This window comes from Vicugna pacos, chromosome 21, assembly GCF_048564905.1.
Source record: "Vicugna pacos chromosome 21, VicPac4, whole genome shotgun sequence".
Lineage (NCBI taxonomy): Eukaryota > Metazoa > Chordata > Mammalia > Artiodactyla > Camelidae > Vicugna > Vicugna pacos.
Genome location: NC_133007.1, coordinates 8137238 through 8154290, shown reverse-complemented (window position 1 = coordinate 8154290; position 17053 = coordinate 8137238). Strand labels below are relative to the sequence as shown.

The 17053-nt window shown below is 52.0% G+C and overlaps 1 protein-coding gene across 1 annotated transcript; it reads left to right on the top strand.

Moving 5' to 3' along the window:
- The first annotated feature begins 1770 nt into the window (after nt 1–1770).
- Nucleotides 1771–16795, top strand: TOR3A (torsin family 3 member A). The gene is made up of 6 exons (XM_006199676.4): nt 1771–2120; nt 3244–3357; nt 3970–4235; nt 5883–6061; nt 14519–14643; nt 15269–16795. Exons 1-6 carry the CDS (start codon nt 1826–1828, stop codon nt 15517–15519), a joined length of 1230 nt encoding a protein of 409 aa, XP_006199738.3. The 5' UTR covers nt 1771–1825; the 3' UTR covers nt 15520–16795.
- The last annotated feature ends 258 nt before the right edge of the window (nt 16796–17053 follow it).

Sequence of the window (17053 nt, the reverse complement as noted above, 5' to 3'; positions counted from 1 at the left end):
TTTATTTACCAGGAACTGTTAAATCCTAATCAAAACATCTCAGAAATGAGCAGTTAGCCCTACATGAAAGTTACAAGTAGAAAATCATTCCCACAGTCTTAAAACTTGGATTTTCTTTAAAGAAACCAGGGTGAATACTAGTAATTTTATCACCATAAACTCACCTGTAAATTTCACTAGTATAAATAAAGGTTTTCCAAACTTTTATTTGTGTGGACCATCCAGAGTCTCCTCCAGGGCAAGGCATATACAATAATAAAGGTTAACATGGAACTGAATTAGTTCATTAACTCTCACGGCATCACTATGAAGTGACTCTTTTAAATCCCCCCATTTTATAGGACAGTTAACACCCAGGCTGACACATCAGAAATGGTAGAGGCCATTCATGGACAACCAACATTTACTGAATGAGTTAATGTTTTCAATTTCCAAATAAGCCTAATGGTGTGTCCCTTGTTGACTGTTCTTTGAAGGGTTTCCTGAGCTTGATTGCACGTAACACAGCACTGGTGTACTGGCCACTGCTCTGTGGAAGGTTTGGATTCAGTTCTGACGTCACTCTGAATAGCTATGATATACAATATACATACATAATGTTACTTTCCAGTGTGACTTCCTTGTCACACTGGAAAGCACTTACACAGGTGCTTATCTGATTTCTGTAGCTGTTTGAATGAAAGGCAGGAGCACACGTAGTGAGCTCTTGAGGAAGGAGCAGACCTGCCATCAAGCGCTATCGAAGAGACTGGAGTGACATATGAACCAATTTGGCTGTGACGTTTGTGAGAGATGGCGCCAGTATTCACCTTGCTGTATGGAAAGCCTGGCCTCAAAGCCACTGAGCCTATGAAATTAATCAAGTCCCATGATTTCTAGGCAGCAGTTTCTTCCTAGGACAAGATGGCACTTAGGCTATGGCTTCAGTGACTCAGGTGATTTTGAAAAATGCATTAAGTTCTTCAGAAATCTAGCAACTTTGCCATATGCTCATGTTATAGAGAAGGGAGTCCCAGGAAAGAGCCCTCCAGTCTTTTGCTAGTGGTGCCTGAGAAGCTGCCCATAGTCGCAAGCACTTGAAAGCTGCAAACTTAGCCAAGAAAGTGCAGCCAGTACTCAGCCTAACTTGTTTTTAATGGAATATGATTACATTGACAGGAGACCTTGAGATTTTTCCCCTGACTCTGGGAGTTTCGAAAACCCAGATGACTCCTGACTAGAGCCCACCAGCTTCCTCTTGCTTTTGGTGGACTCCCAGCTGTGGAAACCTGCTGACTATTTGCTGCTCTGTTTCAGTTCCCTTTGTAGAGGAGCCAGGCCCAGGGCTGACTCCCCTGGCCAACTCAAGCCCCTGGGTGAGACGGTTGCCCGGCTTCGTCTAACAGGTTGGCAGGAAGTTGATCTGCAGACAGGACCGGGCACAAATGGGGCCCTTACTGGGTAGGCCTCAAATGGGCCACCACAGCTGCCCTAAAGGAACTGGGTAATCCCAGTGGGTGGCCATCTCAAGGCCTGAGTTCAGCCTCTTTGTAGCCACAATCACCCAGAATAGACTGCTGCCCAACAGCGAGCCCCCGTCGGGTGGGCGGCGCCTGCAGTTGGGCTCGGGATGCCTTCCCGGGCACCAGCTGGGTTTCGGTTCCGGACCGGCGCGGGGCTCGCGCTGGGTCACATGAGAGGCGAGCTCAGCCCGCCCGCGGTTCCCGTGGCAACGCCAAAGCCCGGCCAATCAGGGCCTGGGAAGTGCCGGCGCCCGCCCGCCCCGCCCGGGGCTTGACAGAGTCGGGGAGGCGGGACGGCAGAGGGACCGGCTGCCGGCCAGGCCATGCCTCGCGGGCCGCGGCGTCCGCTCGGGCTCGGGCTCGGGCTCGGGCTCGGGCTCGGGCTCGTGCTGGTGCTGCTGCTGCCGCCCCCGGGCGCGCAGGGACACGACGGCCGTGCGAGGCCGAGCGACAGGGCTGAGGAAGCGGGCTCGGGCCGGGCCTGGACCGCCTTCCAGGGCCTGCGGGAGCGGCTGCGGGCGGCCGGCGCCCTCTCCAGGCGCTACTGGGCGCTCTTCCGCTGCCGCGTTTGGCCCGAGGACTGTGGGGAGGAGGGGGAGGCGCCGGCGCGGCCCCTGGGTAAGACCCGCGGGCTCAGGAGGGCGGGAGCGCGGGCGGGATGCCCGTGGCACCGTGGAATCGGGGCGCGGCGGTCAGCGCCTCGCGCCTGCCCTGGGCCAGCGTGACCGGGGCCACCAGGCGGGCGCCTTAGCCGTCGGCTTTGCTGTTCTGGTCCCGCCTCTGGTCCAGGCTGAGGGCAGGGCAGCCTCTGCGGGACCGGGAAGCCCCATCACTAACCTCGCCGGAACCACCCCTGGCGCTGCGCCCTTATGCAAACCAGGGGGCCTGGCTGCCCTCCCCAACGCCCGTTCCCGACTCATCCTTGCTGTCTCCCAGCCTGCCCTGGCGTTATTCCAAGGAGCTGCTCTTGCCCACCTTCTTGACGGCTTTAAGGAAAGTCCCCTGTTGGATACACCCCCAAGTGCCTTCTCTGCTGCTGTATGTGGAGGCGGAGCCTGGACTAGGAGTTTCCCCGGCCTGAGTTTTGGATTGCTGCTCTGACACTGACGAACTGTATGGCAGGGTTGTCACATCACAGTCGTGGGCCCACTGATCTCTGAGGCTTCTTGAAGTCTGGGTCGTTAATTCTGGGTCCTGTAACAGTACTTGTAATGGTGCTATAAACATCTCATTTAAATCAGAAGACCCCTAAATTCTAGTGAATGGTTTTGTTTTCATTTTTGTTAATGCTAGGCACATTCAAATTGACATTTGATAGAATTTAGAGTCGCTTGGGGCTGGCTGTGATCAGATGATTCTGGAATCTAAAGCAAGTAAGAAGAATGATAACCACCAGTTACTGTTTGTCTTCCTACTAGACTGCAGTCTCCTTGCAGGCAGGGCCTGGGTTTCTTACGCTTCTGGTACAAAGTGCTTAGAGGCTTCTTTGTTGCGTAAATGGATTCTTTGCTGCAGCTGGAGCTGCATCTCTAGCAAAGCCATCTACTTCTCACAGCTGGAAGTTCCCACTTGTGCCCATTCCGCGGTGCCCGGGGAAGGCCCAGAGCAGAGCAGTGAGGGGTGACTCTGGAGAGAGGATGGGAAGAACCGCCCTGGTCCATTGGTTGGTCTTAGGGAGGCAGTGCTTGGCTCTCCCTCGGCCCTAGGCTCCATCTCTGCATCACAGTGCCTCCTTTTCCAGGCTGGAGCCTTCCCCTGCTGGGCCAGCAGTATTTGGATATCCTGACCACGTGGTACTGCAGCTTCCAGGACTGCTGCGACAGTGGGGATTGCAGGATCGTCAACAACTTCACAGGTTGGACCTTACACGGCCCTAGGGGCCAGGAATCTGTTGGGGGGAGGCAATTCAGGGAAGTGCCAGGGTGAAGCGACCCAAACTCTGCCTGCCCACCGCTGGCTGCACACCCTCCCTGTCTCCACCGTGGCTCCCAACAGCCCTTGATCCAAACCCTGCAGCCTCGCTCACTGCTGAGAGGAAGTAAGGGCTTTGCTGCCCTCAACAGGTGTTTGCTGAATTGAATTAAAATGAATAAGCTGAGAGTGTCCATAAAATACATAGGCGTCCTGAAACTTCCAGGAGGGAGCAGGAACCTCATGGTGGTGGTTGGGGGGGAGGTCCTCCTCCAGACAGGACTCTGCCGATCATCCTGGGATGTCCTCAGGGGTTTCAGAAAGGGTGATTCCATTCTCTCCCTAAAGTCATCCTTGATTTCTCAAATTCTTTATAAAATAGCTCCTGCATCTCTTCTGCTGCAAGGGCTGCCCAGTGGCTTCTTGTCCTGAGGCCACCAGATAGGATGGCTCCCACCTAAGAGATGCTCAGAGGTGCTGAGTCTTGACCATGGCCGAGCCTGGTAGGGACTGCGCCTGTGTGCGCGTCTCACCCTGGCCTCTCTCCTGTCCCCAGGCCTTGAGACTGACCTGCGTGTGCGACTGCATGGCCAGCACCTGGCCCGGGAGCTGGTCCTGACGGCAGTGAGGAGCTACTTAGAGCTGCCCCGGCCAGACAAGGCCCTGGCTCTGTCATTCCACGGCTGGTCTGGCACAGGCAAGAACTTCGTGGCGCGGATGCTGGCGGAGAACCTGTACCGGGATGGGCTGAGCAGCAACTGCGTCCAGGTGTTCATCGCTACGTTGCACTTCCCTCACCCCAAGTATGTGGACCTGTATAAGGTGAGGCTGGCCGTCCTGGGGGGCTGTGCTGGCGGGGCGGGGGCCCCACTGCAGCCTCGATAGCCGAGGTGCAGGCCTCTGTGCTGGGAGGGAGGCCGCAGCCACCCTTCCTGTAGGAGGTGGGCCCCAGAGAAACCTGGGTGTGGTGGCTGGGGGATGGGGGCCATTAGGCAGAACCTGTGACCCCCACAGATGTCCACTCCACACAGACAAGGCCCTGAACAGCGAGGAAGGACTGACCTTCCAAACACTACTCATCTGAGCTCTGTCCTTATCAGCCATACCCGAGAGGCCAGACACTGAGCTTTTAAACAGAGCCTCCATCTGTTCAGTTTACTGTCACAGAAGTAGTGGAAGTGCCTCGGGAAGCATGGAACAGAGAAAAGCAAAAGCGTTCAGTCTCCCCACAAGGACACAACCCCAGTTGGCATCCTGGTGTACTTCCTTCAAGCCTTTCCCCCGTGCTCTGCTCACTGTAATTGTATTAGGCAGAGTGTTGCATATCCTTGCATATCCCCCTGTATTTTTTAAAGAGGCTTATATCATAAGCGATTTTTCCACATCTTCCCAAAATTACTCATTATATGCCAACAAGTGTGTAGCAATGTCCCTGCTGCTCTGCTATTTTGGGCGTCATTCATTCAGACAATAGCCAGACGACGACCAAACCCTACCCACCGCCGTACGGCAGGCGCGTCTGCGTCTATCTTTGGCTCTCAGTTGCAATATTTGGAGTGTGTTAACCTGGGAGATTATGTAAGCCTTTGAGGACAGACTGCCTGAGTCACCGGCAGTTTCTGAGAGCAGCCTTGGAGAGCAGGGGTTGGCTAAACTGTCCCAAGGGCAGGCCGCGGGTCAGCCAGGCCTTCCCAGAAAGAACTGGCTGGCTTTGCAGCAAAACTGCCGTGGATCTCCGCTTTCACTGTGAAAACTGACACGTACACACTCTCTCTCACCCCCTGCACATCCTTTCACACACACATTGAGGGGACAGAGGGCCGAAGTCAGAATCCAGGAAGGCTAGAGGTGGCTAGTGAGTGTGGGCTTTGCTGCAACACCCCACCCTGGTCAGGAGCTCACCCTGCTTAGTAAACCCTGCAGGGCAGCATCTTTTCAGTCAAGGGCTTACTATCTTGCCTGGGGTGGGAACCCCAGTTCTGAGTTGGCTGGGTCCCAGACAGGCCCTCCCCTAGGTTATTCCCTGAGACCTCAGCCAGCAGGCACTCTGCTCCTGGGAGCTCAGGACAGGGGACTGGCCGCCTCCAGGCACTGGGGCCAGTCTCTCCCCATCACCCCGTGTGAGAGCCCGCCTCCTGCCCCTGGGTGGGAGAGTTAGCAGTTAGCTCTGAGATGAAGCTCATCCTGCAGGGGAGGGAACAGGGCTGGGGCCACTTCCCAAAGCCCTCTCCCCAAGCTGGCTCCACCTAGTTGACTTTCAAACCTCAGGGTGCAGGAGAAACCCCTGGAAGGCTTGTTAGAGGCAGCTGCCCCGGCTCCACCCCCGGAGGTTTGGACTGGGTAGTTCTGGGGGTGGACCAAGCCCCAGGTGATCCACTGCGGCTGCCCTGGGGACACCAGCCTCACCAGGGCCCTCCGGCCTGAAGGCGCCTCCCACTGCTCCCCAGCAGCTACCTGTATTCCATGCAGGAGCAGCTGACAGGCCAGATCAGGAAGACGCAGGAGCACTGCCGCCAGACCCTGTTCATTTTAGATGAGGCTGAGAAGCTGCACCCGGAACTGCTGGAGGCCCTCCGGCCACACCTGGAACACCAGGCCCCCGCGAACCCCAGACCCGAGTGCCCGAGAACCATCTTTGTTTTTCTCAGGTAAGGTCTGAGGAGCCAGAGGAGGAGGGCTGGGTGGGGGGAGGAGGAGCCCGTCCAGGTGCCATGCAGCGCGTGCACCAGGCCCAGGAGCGGTTACTTGGCCTGTAAGCTTGTGGGGGGCTTCCGCACTTTCCTAGGCTGCCGGCTGGCCCTTTTCCACAAGGGAAGCCAACACAGACCCCAAGAGAGAAAACAAAAGCCCAGCTGCTGGGGTGGTAGCAACGGGGGGGGCAGCCTTGGGTCTCCCTGCTCCTGCCCTGATCCTACCAGGGCACTTCTGAAGGGCTCTGGCCCCGCAGCACAGGCCGGCTAGCTCCTAGGAGCTGTCCCTCTTCTAGCCTCCTCCGTGGTGCTCTTAGGGTGGGGAGGCCTCCCTTAGCCTCCCCAGTTAGTGCACGGCTTCCTGAGGGAGGGACACTGGGAATCCCCACTTAGAAGGGCATTAAGTTTTGGGTTTTTTAAATTGAGGTATAATTGGCCTATAACATATTAGTTTCAGGTGTACAACATGATTTGGTATTTGTTCATCTTATGAAATGATCACAAGTCTAGTTAACATCTGTCACCATACATAGTTACAAAACTTTTTTGGCCTTCTGATGAGAACTTTTAAGATCTACTCTCAGCAACTTCCAAATATGCAGTACAATGTTACCATAGCCACCATGCTGTATATTACATCCCCACAACTTATTATTTGACGTTTATACTTTTTGACCCCCTTCACCCCGTTCTCCCACTCCCACCCTCCTTTCCCCCTCTGGCAACCACTAATCTGTTCTTGCTATCTATGAGCTTGGCTTTTTGGTGTTATGAGTCTTTTGGGTTTGGTTTTTTTTTGAGATTCCACATGTCAGATTATATAGTATTTGTCTTACATGTCTTTGATTTATTTTACTTAGCAGAATGCTCTTAAGGTCTATCTATGTGCTGCAAATGGCAAGATTGCCTTCTTTTTTATGGCTAAATAATACTCCAGTGTGTGTGTGTGTACATTTTCTATATCCATTTATCTGTTGATGGACACTTAGGTTGTTTATCTTGGCTATTGTAAATAATGCTGCAGTGAATACAGGGGTGCAGATGTGTTAGTATCTTCATTATCTTTGGATAAATACTCAGAAGTAGAATTGCTGGATCATATGGCAGTTCTATTTTTTATTTTTGGGGGGAACATTCCATACTGTTTTCCATAGTGGCTGCACCAGTTTACATTCCCACCAGCCGTGCACAAGGGCGCTCTTTTCTCCACGTCCTCACCATCACTGGTTATTTCCTGTCTTCTTGACTGTGGCCATTCTAACAGGTACAAGGTGGTATCTTACTGTGGTTCTGATTTGCATTTCCCTTGTGATTAGCGCTGTTGACCGCCTTTGCGCATCTGTGGGCCACTTGTATGTCTTTGGGAAAAATGTCTATCACATCTTCTGCCCATTTTTTTATTGGATTTATTTATTTTTTGCTATTGAGTTGTATGAGTTCTTTATATATTTTGGATACCAAACCCTTACCAGAAATAAGATTTGCAGATATTTTCTCCCGTTCAGGAGGTTGCCTTTTCATTTTGTTGATGGTTCCTTTGCTGTGCAGAAGCTTTTTGGTTTGAGATAGTCCCACTTGTTTCTTTTTGCTTTTGGTGTCAAGTCCAAAAAATAACTGCCAAGACTAGCGTCAAGGCTCTTCCTGGGTTTTCTTCTAGGAGTTTTATGGTTTCAGATCTTAAGTACTTTTGTTATTTTTTGTGTAGGGTATATGGCAGCAGTCATTTCATTCTTCTGCATGTGGTTTACCGATACCATTTATTGAAGAAACTGTCCTTTGCCCATTGCATATTCTTAGCTCCTTTGTCATAAATTAATTGGCCATCTATGCATGGGTTTATTTCTGGGCTCTCAACTCTGTTCCATTTACCCATGTGCCTGTTTTTATGCCAGCACCTTACTGCATTGATTGCTAAAGCTTTGTAATATAGTTTGAAATGTAACTCACATACTGGGAGTCCTCGCTTAGAAGGGCATTAAGTTTTCAAGCCAGCACATTAGTTGAAAATTAAGTACAAACTACCCTTAAAAATTCCCCCAAAAAAAGTTTAAAAAAAATTCCCAGGGTATACCCAGTTAGAGGATAGTTGCCCACTAAGTCCACCATGGCCAGTTCTTTATCCAGCCTTGGAAGGTCTGCTTCTTTGATCATGAAAGGAAGTCGCTGGCCTGCAATTCAAGGTGTAATGTTTTGAATGAAACGCTCTGTGGCTGTGTTGAGATTTGCAACTCGACCATGCAGGACTAATCACTTAACCACTGCACTACATTTCCTGTGTTGCTTGACTGTGTGCCCCAGGCTCTGGAAATGGCTTTGCAAAAAGTGAATTTTGAAATCAGCTTTTCCAACCGTATCTTTTTATAGCAGCTGCAATGGAAGGTCCTGCCCAAGGTCTCTTAAAAGTCAAGTATGGGTCCCTGTTGGCCCAACTTGAAAGCTTCACAAGCAGCTTCTTGCACTCAGTGGAGGCACGCCAGCTGCTCCGCCGCCCGCCCCCGCCATCAACCCCCCCCAAAACTGGCAGGCCAGTACACGCTTGCTAGGGGTTTTCCCCAGCTTTAGGGTGCGCCCTGTGAGGAGACGTAGGGAGTCTGGTTTTTCATCCGTGCTTGGAAAGTGTGAAGGAGCAAGCTGTGGAGGGCGGATCTTGTTTCACTGTAGACCCACAAGACAAGGTGGAACCGGTTTACGCTGTTGCTGGGTTGGGGTTTTGGTGTGTTGCTGGTTAAGTCCTTCCGGGTCTATACGTAAGGCTGACAGGACACTGCAATGCACTGTGAAGGAGGGCAGAGGAGCCCTAATGGGTGATTTTAAGAGAAAAGCAAAGATTTTTCTGATTTAAGTGATTTTTCTGATTTAAGTGATTTTTCTGATTATTTAAGTGATCCGAATTGGCACGTGAGGACAGTGACATCTTGGATTAACTCGCCCCTGCAGCTCTACATTACTTATCACCTGGGGCAGCCCAGCAGGGCAGCTCTCGTCCTGAGGCAGTGAATCAGGTGGGGGCTCCAAAACGCAGAGGAGGCCAAATAAGGAATCACCTTGGTCCCCAAGGCTTCCCTGCCCTCCAAGCCCTGGCAGGGGGCGGGGGCAGGGAACCCTCGGAACCATTCCTGCGGTTGAGTTCTGGTGCCTGGCTGCCTGGGCACGCCCTCTCCTATCGCGGGAATCCTTTGACTTCGTGCGGGCTTCTTCCCTGTCCGCTGCCTGGTTCCTCCTCCCTCCCACCAGGCCTGAGCCAGCTTCTGCCTCGTGGCTGCGGCTGCGGCTGACCTTTCCCCGATTTGGCCCCAGATGCCTGGGTGCTGCCTTCCCACGGTTCTCAGCTTGGAAAACCTCCCCCTCGCCACTGCCGGGATTTCCTAACGCGACCCAGGTGACCCAGCTGTCTCTAGGCAAATGTTTGCTTTTGCAGTAATTTGGTCATTGACCCGCGGACAGTGCCCTCGTTCCTTCCCCTTCCCACACCCTCACCCTTTCCCCCAGTGACCCGGCCTCTGTGCTCTGTCCCACTGTCCGAGGCCACACGGCCCTGGGGAGCAGACAGACAGCAGGGCGGAGGCAGGGCCTGAGAAGAGAGCCTCCAGGGAAGAGCTGCCCAGTGGGTCTATGCTGGTGGGGGATGCAGAAGCCACGCGGGCCCTTGAGGAGCCTTTGAGCCCCCTGGGGAGGAGGAAGCAAGGACGGGGCCTCCAATTCCAGTGGCGCTGGTGTGGGCCTCGGCCTGGCCCGTGACAGCCCGTGGTCCCTGACAGGATGGGCAGACTGCTTGGAGCCTGAGGGCCAGCCGGCTGACAGCGCGGCTCAGCACCCCTGCCCTAGGCGCCCAGGATAAGCAGCACCTCCAAACCCCAGCTTCAGGAATTCTAGTGATGGCTGGGGGAGGCAGTGACTTCAGACCTGACTTCTACAATGACCTCACCTGTGTGGTGAGGACTTATCTGAAGGAAAAGTGCAGCTGATTCAGTCTGTACAGGTGGTGTGAACGGGTCACTAGTGTGAGGCCAGCGGGTTAATCCTGAAAAGACCCCCTAAGCCTGCTGTTGGGGTCAAGTGCTGGCAGCTTCGCCGGGCCCCTGCAGAGTGGTGGCGCCTGCGGGCAGAAGCGGGGAGAGGGGAGGCTGGAGCGCCCGCTCTCAGAGCAGGCCTTCGTCTGGGCCTGAGGGATTTGGGGCCCGGGCTGGCGCCAGAAGACCAGCACTGACGACGCTGGCCCATCTCTACCAAGTATAGGCGGTTCTGTGAATGGGGTCCCAGGCCGGGAACTCGGGCTCCGGAGATCAGAGCTACTGTCCTCGTCCCACTGAAGCTGGAAAGGACGAGGGTGACGAGCGCCTGCTCTCCTTGGTCTGATGTCAGGAGAAGAACGCATAGAAAGGACTCTGATTCCATGAAAAATTTATATTAGTATTGTTCTTTTAATTTTTAAAAGGCCTTGCACCCCAGCACATAGAAAGTGCTCAGAGAAATGTTTAATTGTTGACTGACCGCTGAATCTCAGGTAGCCTAAGGAGGGCTTTTAAAATAGTCTGGTTCAACTCTCCCGTTTTGCAGATGAGGAAACCGAGGCTCAGAGAGAGTGTGATTGAGTCAAGTTTATATCTGTTCCTCAGGCAAGACTTAGCAGGGAGGCCTGGGGCTTGTTACCGGAGTTCTGGAGAGGCCTTTGAGTGCCCTTCCTCTGCAGTCTGGTGACATTGCATGTTGTCCTGTCCCAGAGCCGGGGGGAGAGGGCTCGTCTCTAGAGGTGCCTTCTGTCCCTGGGTCCCTTCAGACCTCCAGGTCAGCAGGTGACCTGGGAGGATGTGGAAGAGGACTAAGGTGCTCCAGAAAAGCAACATCTGTCTAAAGGTGTGATGCTGGTGCCAGAGTGGCGGTCCCTCAGGAGCTGAAGATTAGGGGAGGGGGTGCTAAACAGAGAAGGGGTCCAGGTCAAGTATTGGTGGGTGAGGTAAAGCCAGTAACATGGAAGAAGAAGAAGAGTCATTGGCTGTGGGACAAAAGAAGAGGAGAAATTCAGGAGGGAGGTGGAGACAGTGTAAACATGCAGAGACGTCTGTTTATTCAGCAAGCATTTAATAAACACTGAGCCCCTGATAGGCACTCAGCACGTGCTAGGCACTGTGCTACCTAAACAAACAGGCTAAGCTTCTGTTCTCAAGAAACTTCGTATCAAGTGGCTTTCCAGGTAGAAATGGAGTCTGCTCCCGGGGCTGAGTAAGTGAATCCTGCTTCTCTCCCCTCTGCCCTGGATGCCTGCCCTGCAGTCCATGCATGTGTGCTCCTGCCTTTGCCTCCTGTGAGGAGTGCAGGGTGGGGCAGTCCCTTGGCACAGGGCAGGTCCTACTGCCGCTGATGCAACTGTGGTCTTGCGTATGCACAGATGACCTGCTGGCAGGCCTTCCTGCAGCAGCTTCCGCTCTGCAGGTGTCAGGGGAAGTCTGGCTGAGCAGCTGAACTTGAGCAGGGTACAAGGCGTGGGGACTGCCCTTGTTCCTGCCAGGCTCTCCAGCTGGGGCTCACGGCCCTGGGTAAAATCTAGCTGTGAGGGGCACACTGGCCCCTCCAGGAAGGAGGACTGGATCACCCGGCAGGGAAGGACACCTGCCCCAGCCTCTCCTTGCCCATCCACAGAGGCCAGCAGGGAGCGAACCACCCAGCTCCTCTGTGTCCCAAGCCTACACAGGCCCCCAGGATACACTTAGATGAGTTAACGTACCTGAGTCAGAGAGCCAGTGAGAGCTTGATGAGGACAGAACGCAGGTCCTGGACCCCCACTCCTTCACTTGCCGCCCGCCCTCCTGCTTCCTTCGTGCACTGTACTCCCTCACTTTCTGCCAGGCCTGAGAGAAAAGTAGGGCAGAGCTGGGCCTGTGTTAGGAGCTGACAGAAGGCAGCCATCGCCTGGGAGGGGGGCGAGGGGCACAGTGAGGTGGAGAGAAGTGCACGTGGGCGCGGGGGCCCGGGCAGGATGTGCTGCCAGCCCCGGGTCTCCACTTCCTTCTCCCAGCGTTCCAGCTTTACTTCTCTCCCTCGTCTAACAGTCCTCTTTCCTGTGCTTTAGACCCGCAATTCCAGTTGCCCAGTGAAACCACATCCCCTGGAGAGGTCACAGGCAAGTGCACAACACTCAGATGTGTGTAACTCCACGCTGGCTCCTCCACCTTCTCTATTCGACGTCTGCTGAGGGGGCTGCAGGCCACGCGAGGCGGACGCTTGTTTTCTTTGTTGACCTCCTTTCTCTCACTTACCACATCCATCAGTTACAGGGCCCTGTCAGCTGTGCCTCCTGCACTAATGCTAAACCCTTCCCCACTGCCTTCATCACCTCTAAACATGGACTGCTGCAAAAAGCTCCCTGACTAGCATTCTCTTCAGTCCACTGTGGTTCAAGAATGATCTGAGGAAGTAAGGCTGATCAGGTCACCCTACTACCCTACACTCCAGTTTCAAAACCCTTCACTGGTTCTCCATGGCCCGTGAGCTGAAATCCACCTGCCTGGCTGACAAAGGCCTCCCGCCAGCCTCGGCCCACCTTGCACGCCTGCGCCCCTCCAGCCCCTCTAAGAAGCTCATAAGCCCCGAGCCCCACGAGCCCTCTCTCTGATGGTCCGTGCCTGGACACATGCCTGGACACATGCCCTCCCCTGCCGTGTCTGGTGATCACTGCTCGGTCTGCATTTGCTCAGAAGCCTCATCCTCCCTCCGAGGTCTTCTCCCTAAGCCTCAGTAGCTTCTACATCAGCCCTTGCCACGCTGTGACTCACACACACGTGCCTCTCCTTTCCCTCAACTACATCCTACCATCTCTGTGCTCCCTGCAGCCAGCAGTCTCAGTGTTTGTCAAAAGGGAGCGAGACAGGGAGGGTGGGAGGCAAAGCAGGACAGTGTCTTTTCTGTACAGACTTTTGGGTTGTGACAAGATTTCCTGGAGGAGGGGAGGTCCAGCTCCTCTACCTCCATTATTCTAGTCTCCAGTGTAATGGCTTCAGTGGTAAGATTATCCACTTGGAAGCTAAATATAAAAATAATGAAATCTAAGACATGACACCATAAAACTCCAAGAAGAGAACAAGACAAAACAGTTTCAGACCTAAATCTCAGCAATATTTTCTTGGATGAGTCTCCCAAGGCAAAAGAAATAAAAGCAAAAATAAACAAATGGGATCTAATGAAACTTAGAAGTTTTCGCACACCAAATGAAACTATCAATACAAAATGAAAAGACAGCCTACAGAAAGGGAGAAAATACTCGCAAACAACACAACCAACAAGAGGTTAATTTCCAAAATATACAAATAGCTCATACAATGCAGTATCAAAAAAACAAACGACCCAATCAAAACCTGTGCAGGCCTAATTGACATTTCTCCAAAGAAGACATAAAGATGGCCAACAGGCACATGAAAAGGTGTTCAAAATCGCTAGTTATTAGAGAAATGAAATCAACACCACAATGAGATACCACCTCCCACTGGTCAGAATGGCCATCATCAAAAAGTCTACAAGTATTAAATGCTGGAGAGGATGTATAGAAAAGGGAACCCTCCTACACCTGGTGAATGGAAATTGGTGCAGCCACTTAGGGAAAACAGTATGGAGGTTGCTTAAAAAACTAAAAATAGAGCTACTATGTGATCCAGTAATCCCATTCCTGGGCATATATATCTGGAAGAGACAAAAACTCTAATTTGAGAAGATACACGCACCCCAGTATTCACAGCAGCACTATTTACAAAAGCCAAGACGTGGAAAAAACCCAAATGCCCATCAACCAATCATTGGTTTAAGATGTGTTTATATATACACAATGGAATATTACTCAGCCATTAAAAAGAAATAATGCCATTTGCAGCAACATAGATGGACCTAGAGGCTGTCATACTAAGTGAAGTCAGAGAAAGACAAATGTATGGTATCACTTACATACAGAACCTAAAAAATAATACAAATGAATTTATATACAAAACAGAAACAGACTCACAGACATAGAAAACAAAGTTATGGTTACCAAAGGGGAGAAAGGAGGGGGAGGGGTATAGTAGGAGTATGGGAATAACAGATGCGCACTACTATATATAAAATAGACAAGTAACAAAGAGTTACTGTGTAACACGGGATAATATACAGTATCTTATAATAACCTATAACAGAGGATAATTTGAAAAAATACATATAACTCTGAATCACTTTGCTGTACACCTGGGACTAACCCAATACTGTAAATTGACTATACTTCAATTTTTAAAAAAATCTGTGGGGGGGGGGTGCTGGGAAGAGAACAGCTCACAGTGGTAGAGCGCATGCTTAGTATGCACAAGGTCCTGGGTTCAATCCCCAGTACCTCCTCTATAAATAAGCAAACCTAATTACCTCCCCCTCCCCAAAATTAACAGGGCTTCTCTCTTTCAGTAACCTTGGGGGCAATATCATCAATGAAGTGGTCCTGAATCTGCTTAAGGCCGGATGGTCTCGGGAAGAAATCAGTATGGAACACTTGAAGCCCCACCTCCAGGCTGAGATTGTGGAATCCACAGGTGAGTGACTCCCGGCCTCACGGAAAATAAGCCTCTAGTGAGAGCCACCGTAGCGGGTCAGGTGTATGTGCTGGAAGCTGTGCCCATGAGGTAGACAGGGTGCTCAGGACCACAGAGGACGTGCTGTATAATCAGTCACCTCATTGTCAACCTCAGGTAGGCACAAGCAAAGTGCCAAGAAAGCCAAAGTCCCTTCCTGAAAATGCTTTGAAAGGGAGTAGTCTGCCCTGGCCCTGGAAGCACGGGCCGTGGTCTGTGAAGCGGGTGGACCCTGAGGTGAGAGTCTCACTGCGCGAACCTCGTGGCTCCGCCTCCAGTCGTAGGTAGGGTGGCTCCACCTTCTGCCTTCTGCCATCATCAGATGAAACCGTGAGCTGGTGGGCTCAGCCCCACCCTCTGGCTTCCCCTGCGGCACACACCCCGTTAACCGGCACACGCCCCGTTAACCGTGGCCCTCTTTCCCTAAAAGAGACAGCGGCATAGTTCTTGACACAAACCCCACAGCCCTCCTGGACTTGGCGTATGAGAGCAAACCTTGCCCAGGCCTGAGGATGGGGGACTCCTCCCAACTCCAGTTGGGTTCAGCCCCAGGTAGGACTCCATGTCCCTTTGGTCTTGATTTCAGACAGCGGCTTTGGGCACAGCCGTCTTGTGAAAGAAAACCTGATCGACTTCTTCATCCCCTTCCTGCCACTGGAGTACCGTCACGTGAGGCTGTGTGCACGCGATGCCTTCCTGAGCCAGGAGCTCCTGTACACGGAAGAGGCACTGGATGAAATCGCCAAGATGATGGTGTACGTCCCCAAGGAGGAACAACTTTTCTCTTCTCAGGGATGCAAATCTATTTCCCAGAGAATTAACTATTTCCTGCCTTGAGGGCTAGATGGAAACGTCTCAGGAAAGCTTAGCTCTCTTCCTTCCACTACTAGGACCCCGTCAGCACACTGTCCAGGACCGTAAGGGCAGGCTAGCCTCCAGCAATCCACAAGTGATATGTAAAAGGAAGGCTTTAAATCAGAGCAAAGCCAATTCTTAAAATCACATGGTGCCTTAAAAAAGAAATATTCCAAAATATGGGCCAGGTGGTTGGAGAAAGCCACGTGGGAGATAAATCCCAAGGATTTATTAGCATCTCAGCTCTTGCCGGCAGTCTCCTGGACTTGGGTGATGGGCCTGAGGCTGCAGTATCTTCAGTGATAGGGAAGGGGAGAACGAAGCTCTGCTTACCAGTGGCAGGGAAGACACCTCGAGTCCGCGGGCTGGGTGGGCCAGCTTTCCAGTTGTTATTCCCAGAGGGAAGCTGAGCAGCTCCTACCTGAGAGATCAGCAGAGTCTCAGACTGAAGGAAAAAGTGCACAGGGGAAGTATGTTTGTTTTAAATCAAATCAGTGTAGCCTGAGACTTGTTCTGATCTGCAGATTTAAAAAAGAACTGTTTTTCTGAGTTAGGGATCTTGACATGATTGTGTCATATGCACAGATTAAAGTTTTGTATTTTTCTAAAACCCCTGGCCTACCTTCTTACTGAGACCTCGTAATCGTGCTCACTCTGCAGAAGTGCAGGTGCCGGGCAATACGGATGGGGCCTGGTGGAGACGGGCACGTGCAGGCACTCACGGAGCTGACGGGGCGAGTGCCTGGCCGCCAGTCTACTTCGGTTTGCTTTGGGACCACACCAGCTGAGCTAGGGTACTTCAGCCTCTTACTGAAGAGCTGTCCGCAACATGCTGTCCATATATATGAAACAGCATTCCTGTGCTCCCAGCTTTAAAAAGAAAACAGTTGTTCTTGAGGATTGTTATGCAAATTTAAATCCTTACCTTCTCCACCGATAAGCTTCTAGAGGTTTGGTCAACCTCCTCCAGACACGGCAAGGGAGAGACACCCTTACAAACAGAGCTTTCCCTCATAAATGTAAGCATGTCTTGCAAAAGCTTAACTCTGACTGTTTTCAGAACTTCAGTGTCTGCACTTTCTTAAAGATAAGCAGCATAAAAGAATCCTTAAGCCAAAGCAGCGTATTTTGGGGTGGCAAATTCTGCTCCCTGACAAAAGCCATTTTTATTGGACTTTATGTGCATACCACTTGAGTGTATCTTACTCATCCTTAATCAAAATGTTACTTCTAAAAGCAGTGAACCCTTTTTTTAAAAATTAAAGACCAAGTCAGACAAGACCAGAATGTCCCCTGTGTGGTTCCATATTTACTCTGTTAGTGCTACCTTGACTCAGAACATTTTTAGAGCTTATTTGAAGCTGTCCTTAGAATGAACTTTGAGAGAATTAAGCCTCATTTTACAGTCACCTCGTGTTGGATGGATGGACCCACGCCCAGCACCCACCTCCTGTGTCAGCTGGGCTTCAGATCATGCCTTTGTCCATTTCCAAAACTGTAATCCATCAGAGGATGA

What these genes read in the sequence shown, in the direction of transcription:
- TOR3A (XM_006199676.4), top strand. Translation starts at nt 1,826, where the DNA reads ATGCCTCGCGGGCCGCGGCGTCCGCTCGGGCTCGGGCTCGGGCTCGGG. An exon ending in GATCGTCAACAACTTCACAG is followed by an intron (nt 3,358 to 3,969) that starts GTTGGACCTTAC and finishes TCCTGTCCCCAG; the next exon opens with GCCTTGAGACTGACCTGCGT. An exon ending in ACCATCTTTGTTTTTCTCAG is followed by an intron (nt 6,062 to 14,518) that starts GTAAGGTCTGAG and finishes TCTCTCTTTCAG; the next exon opens with TAACCTTGGGGGCAATATCA.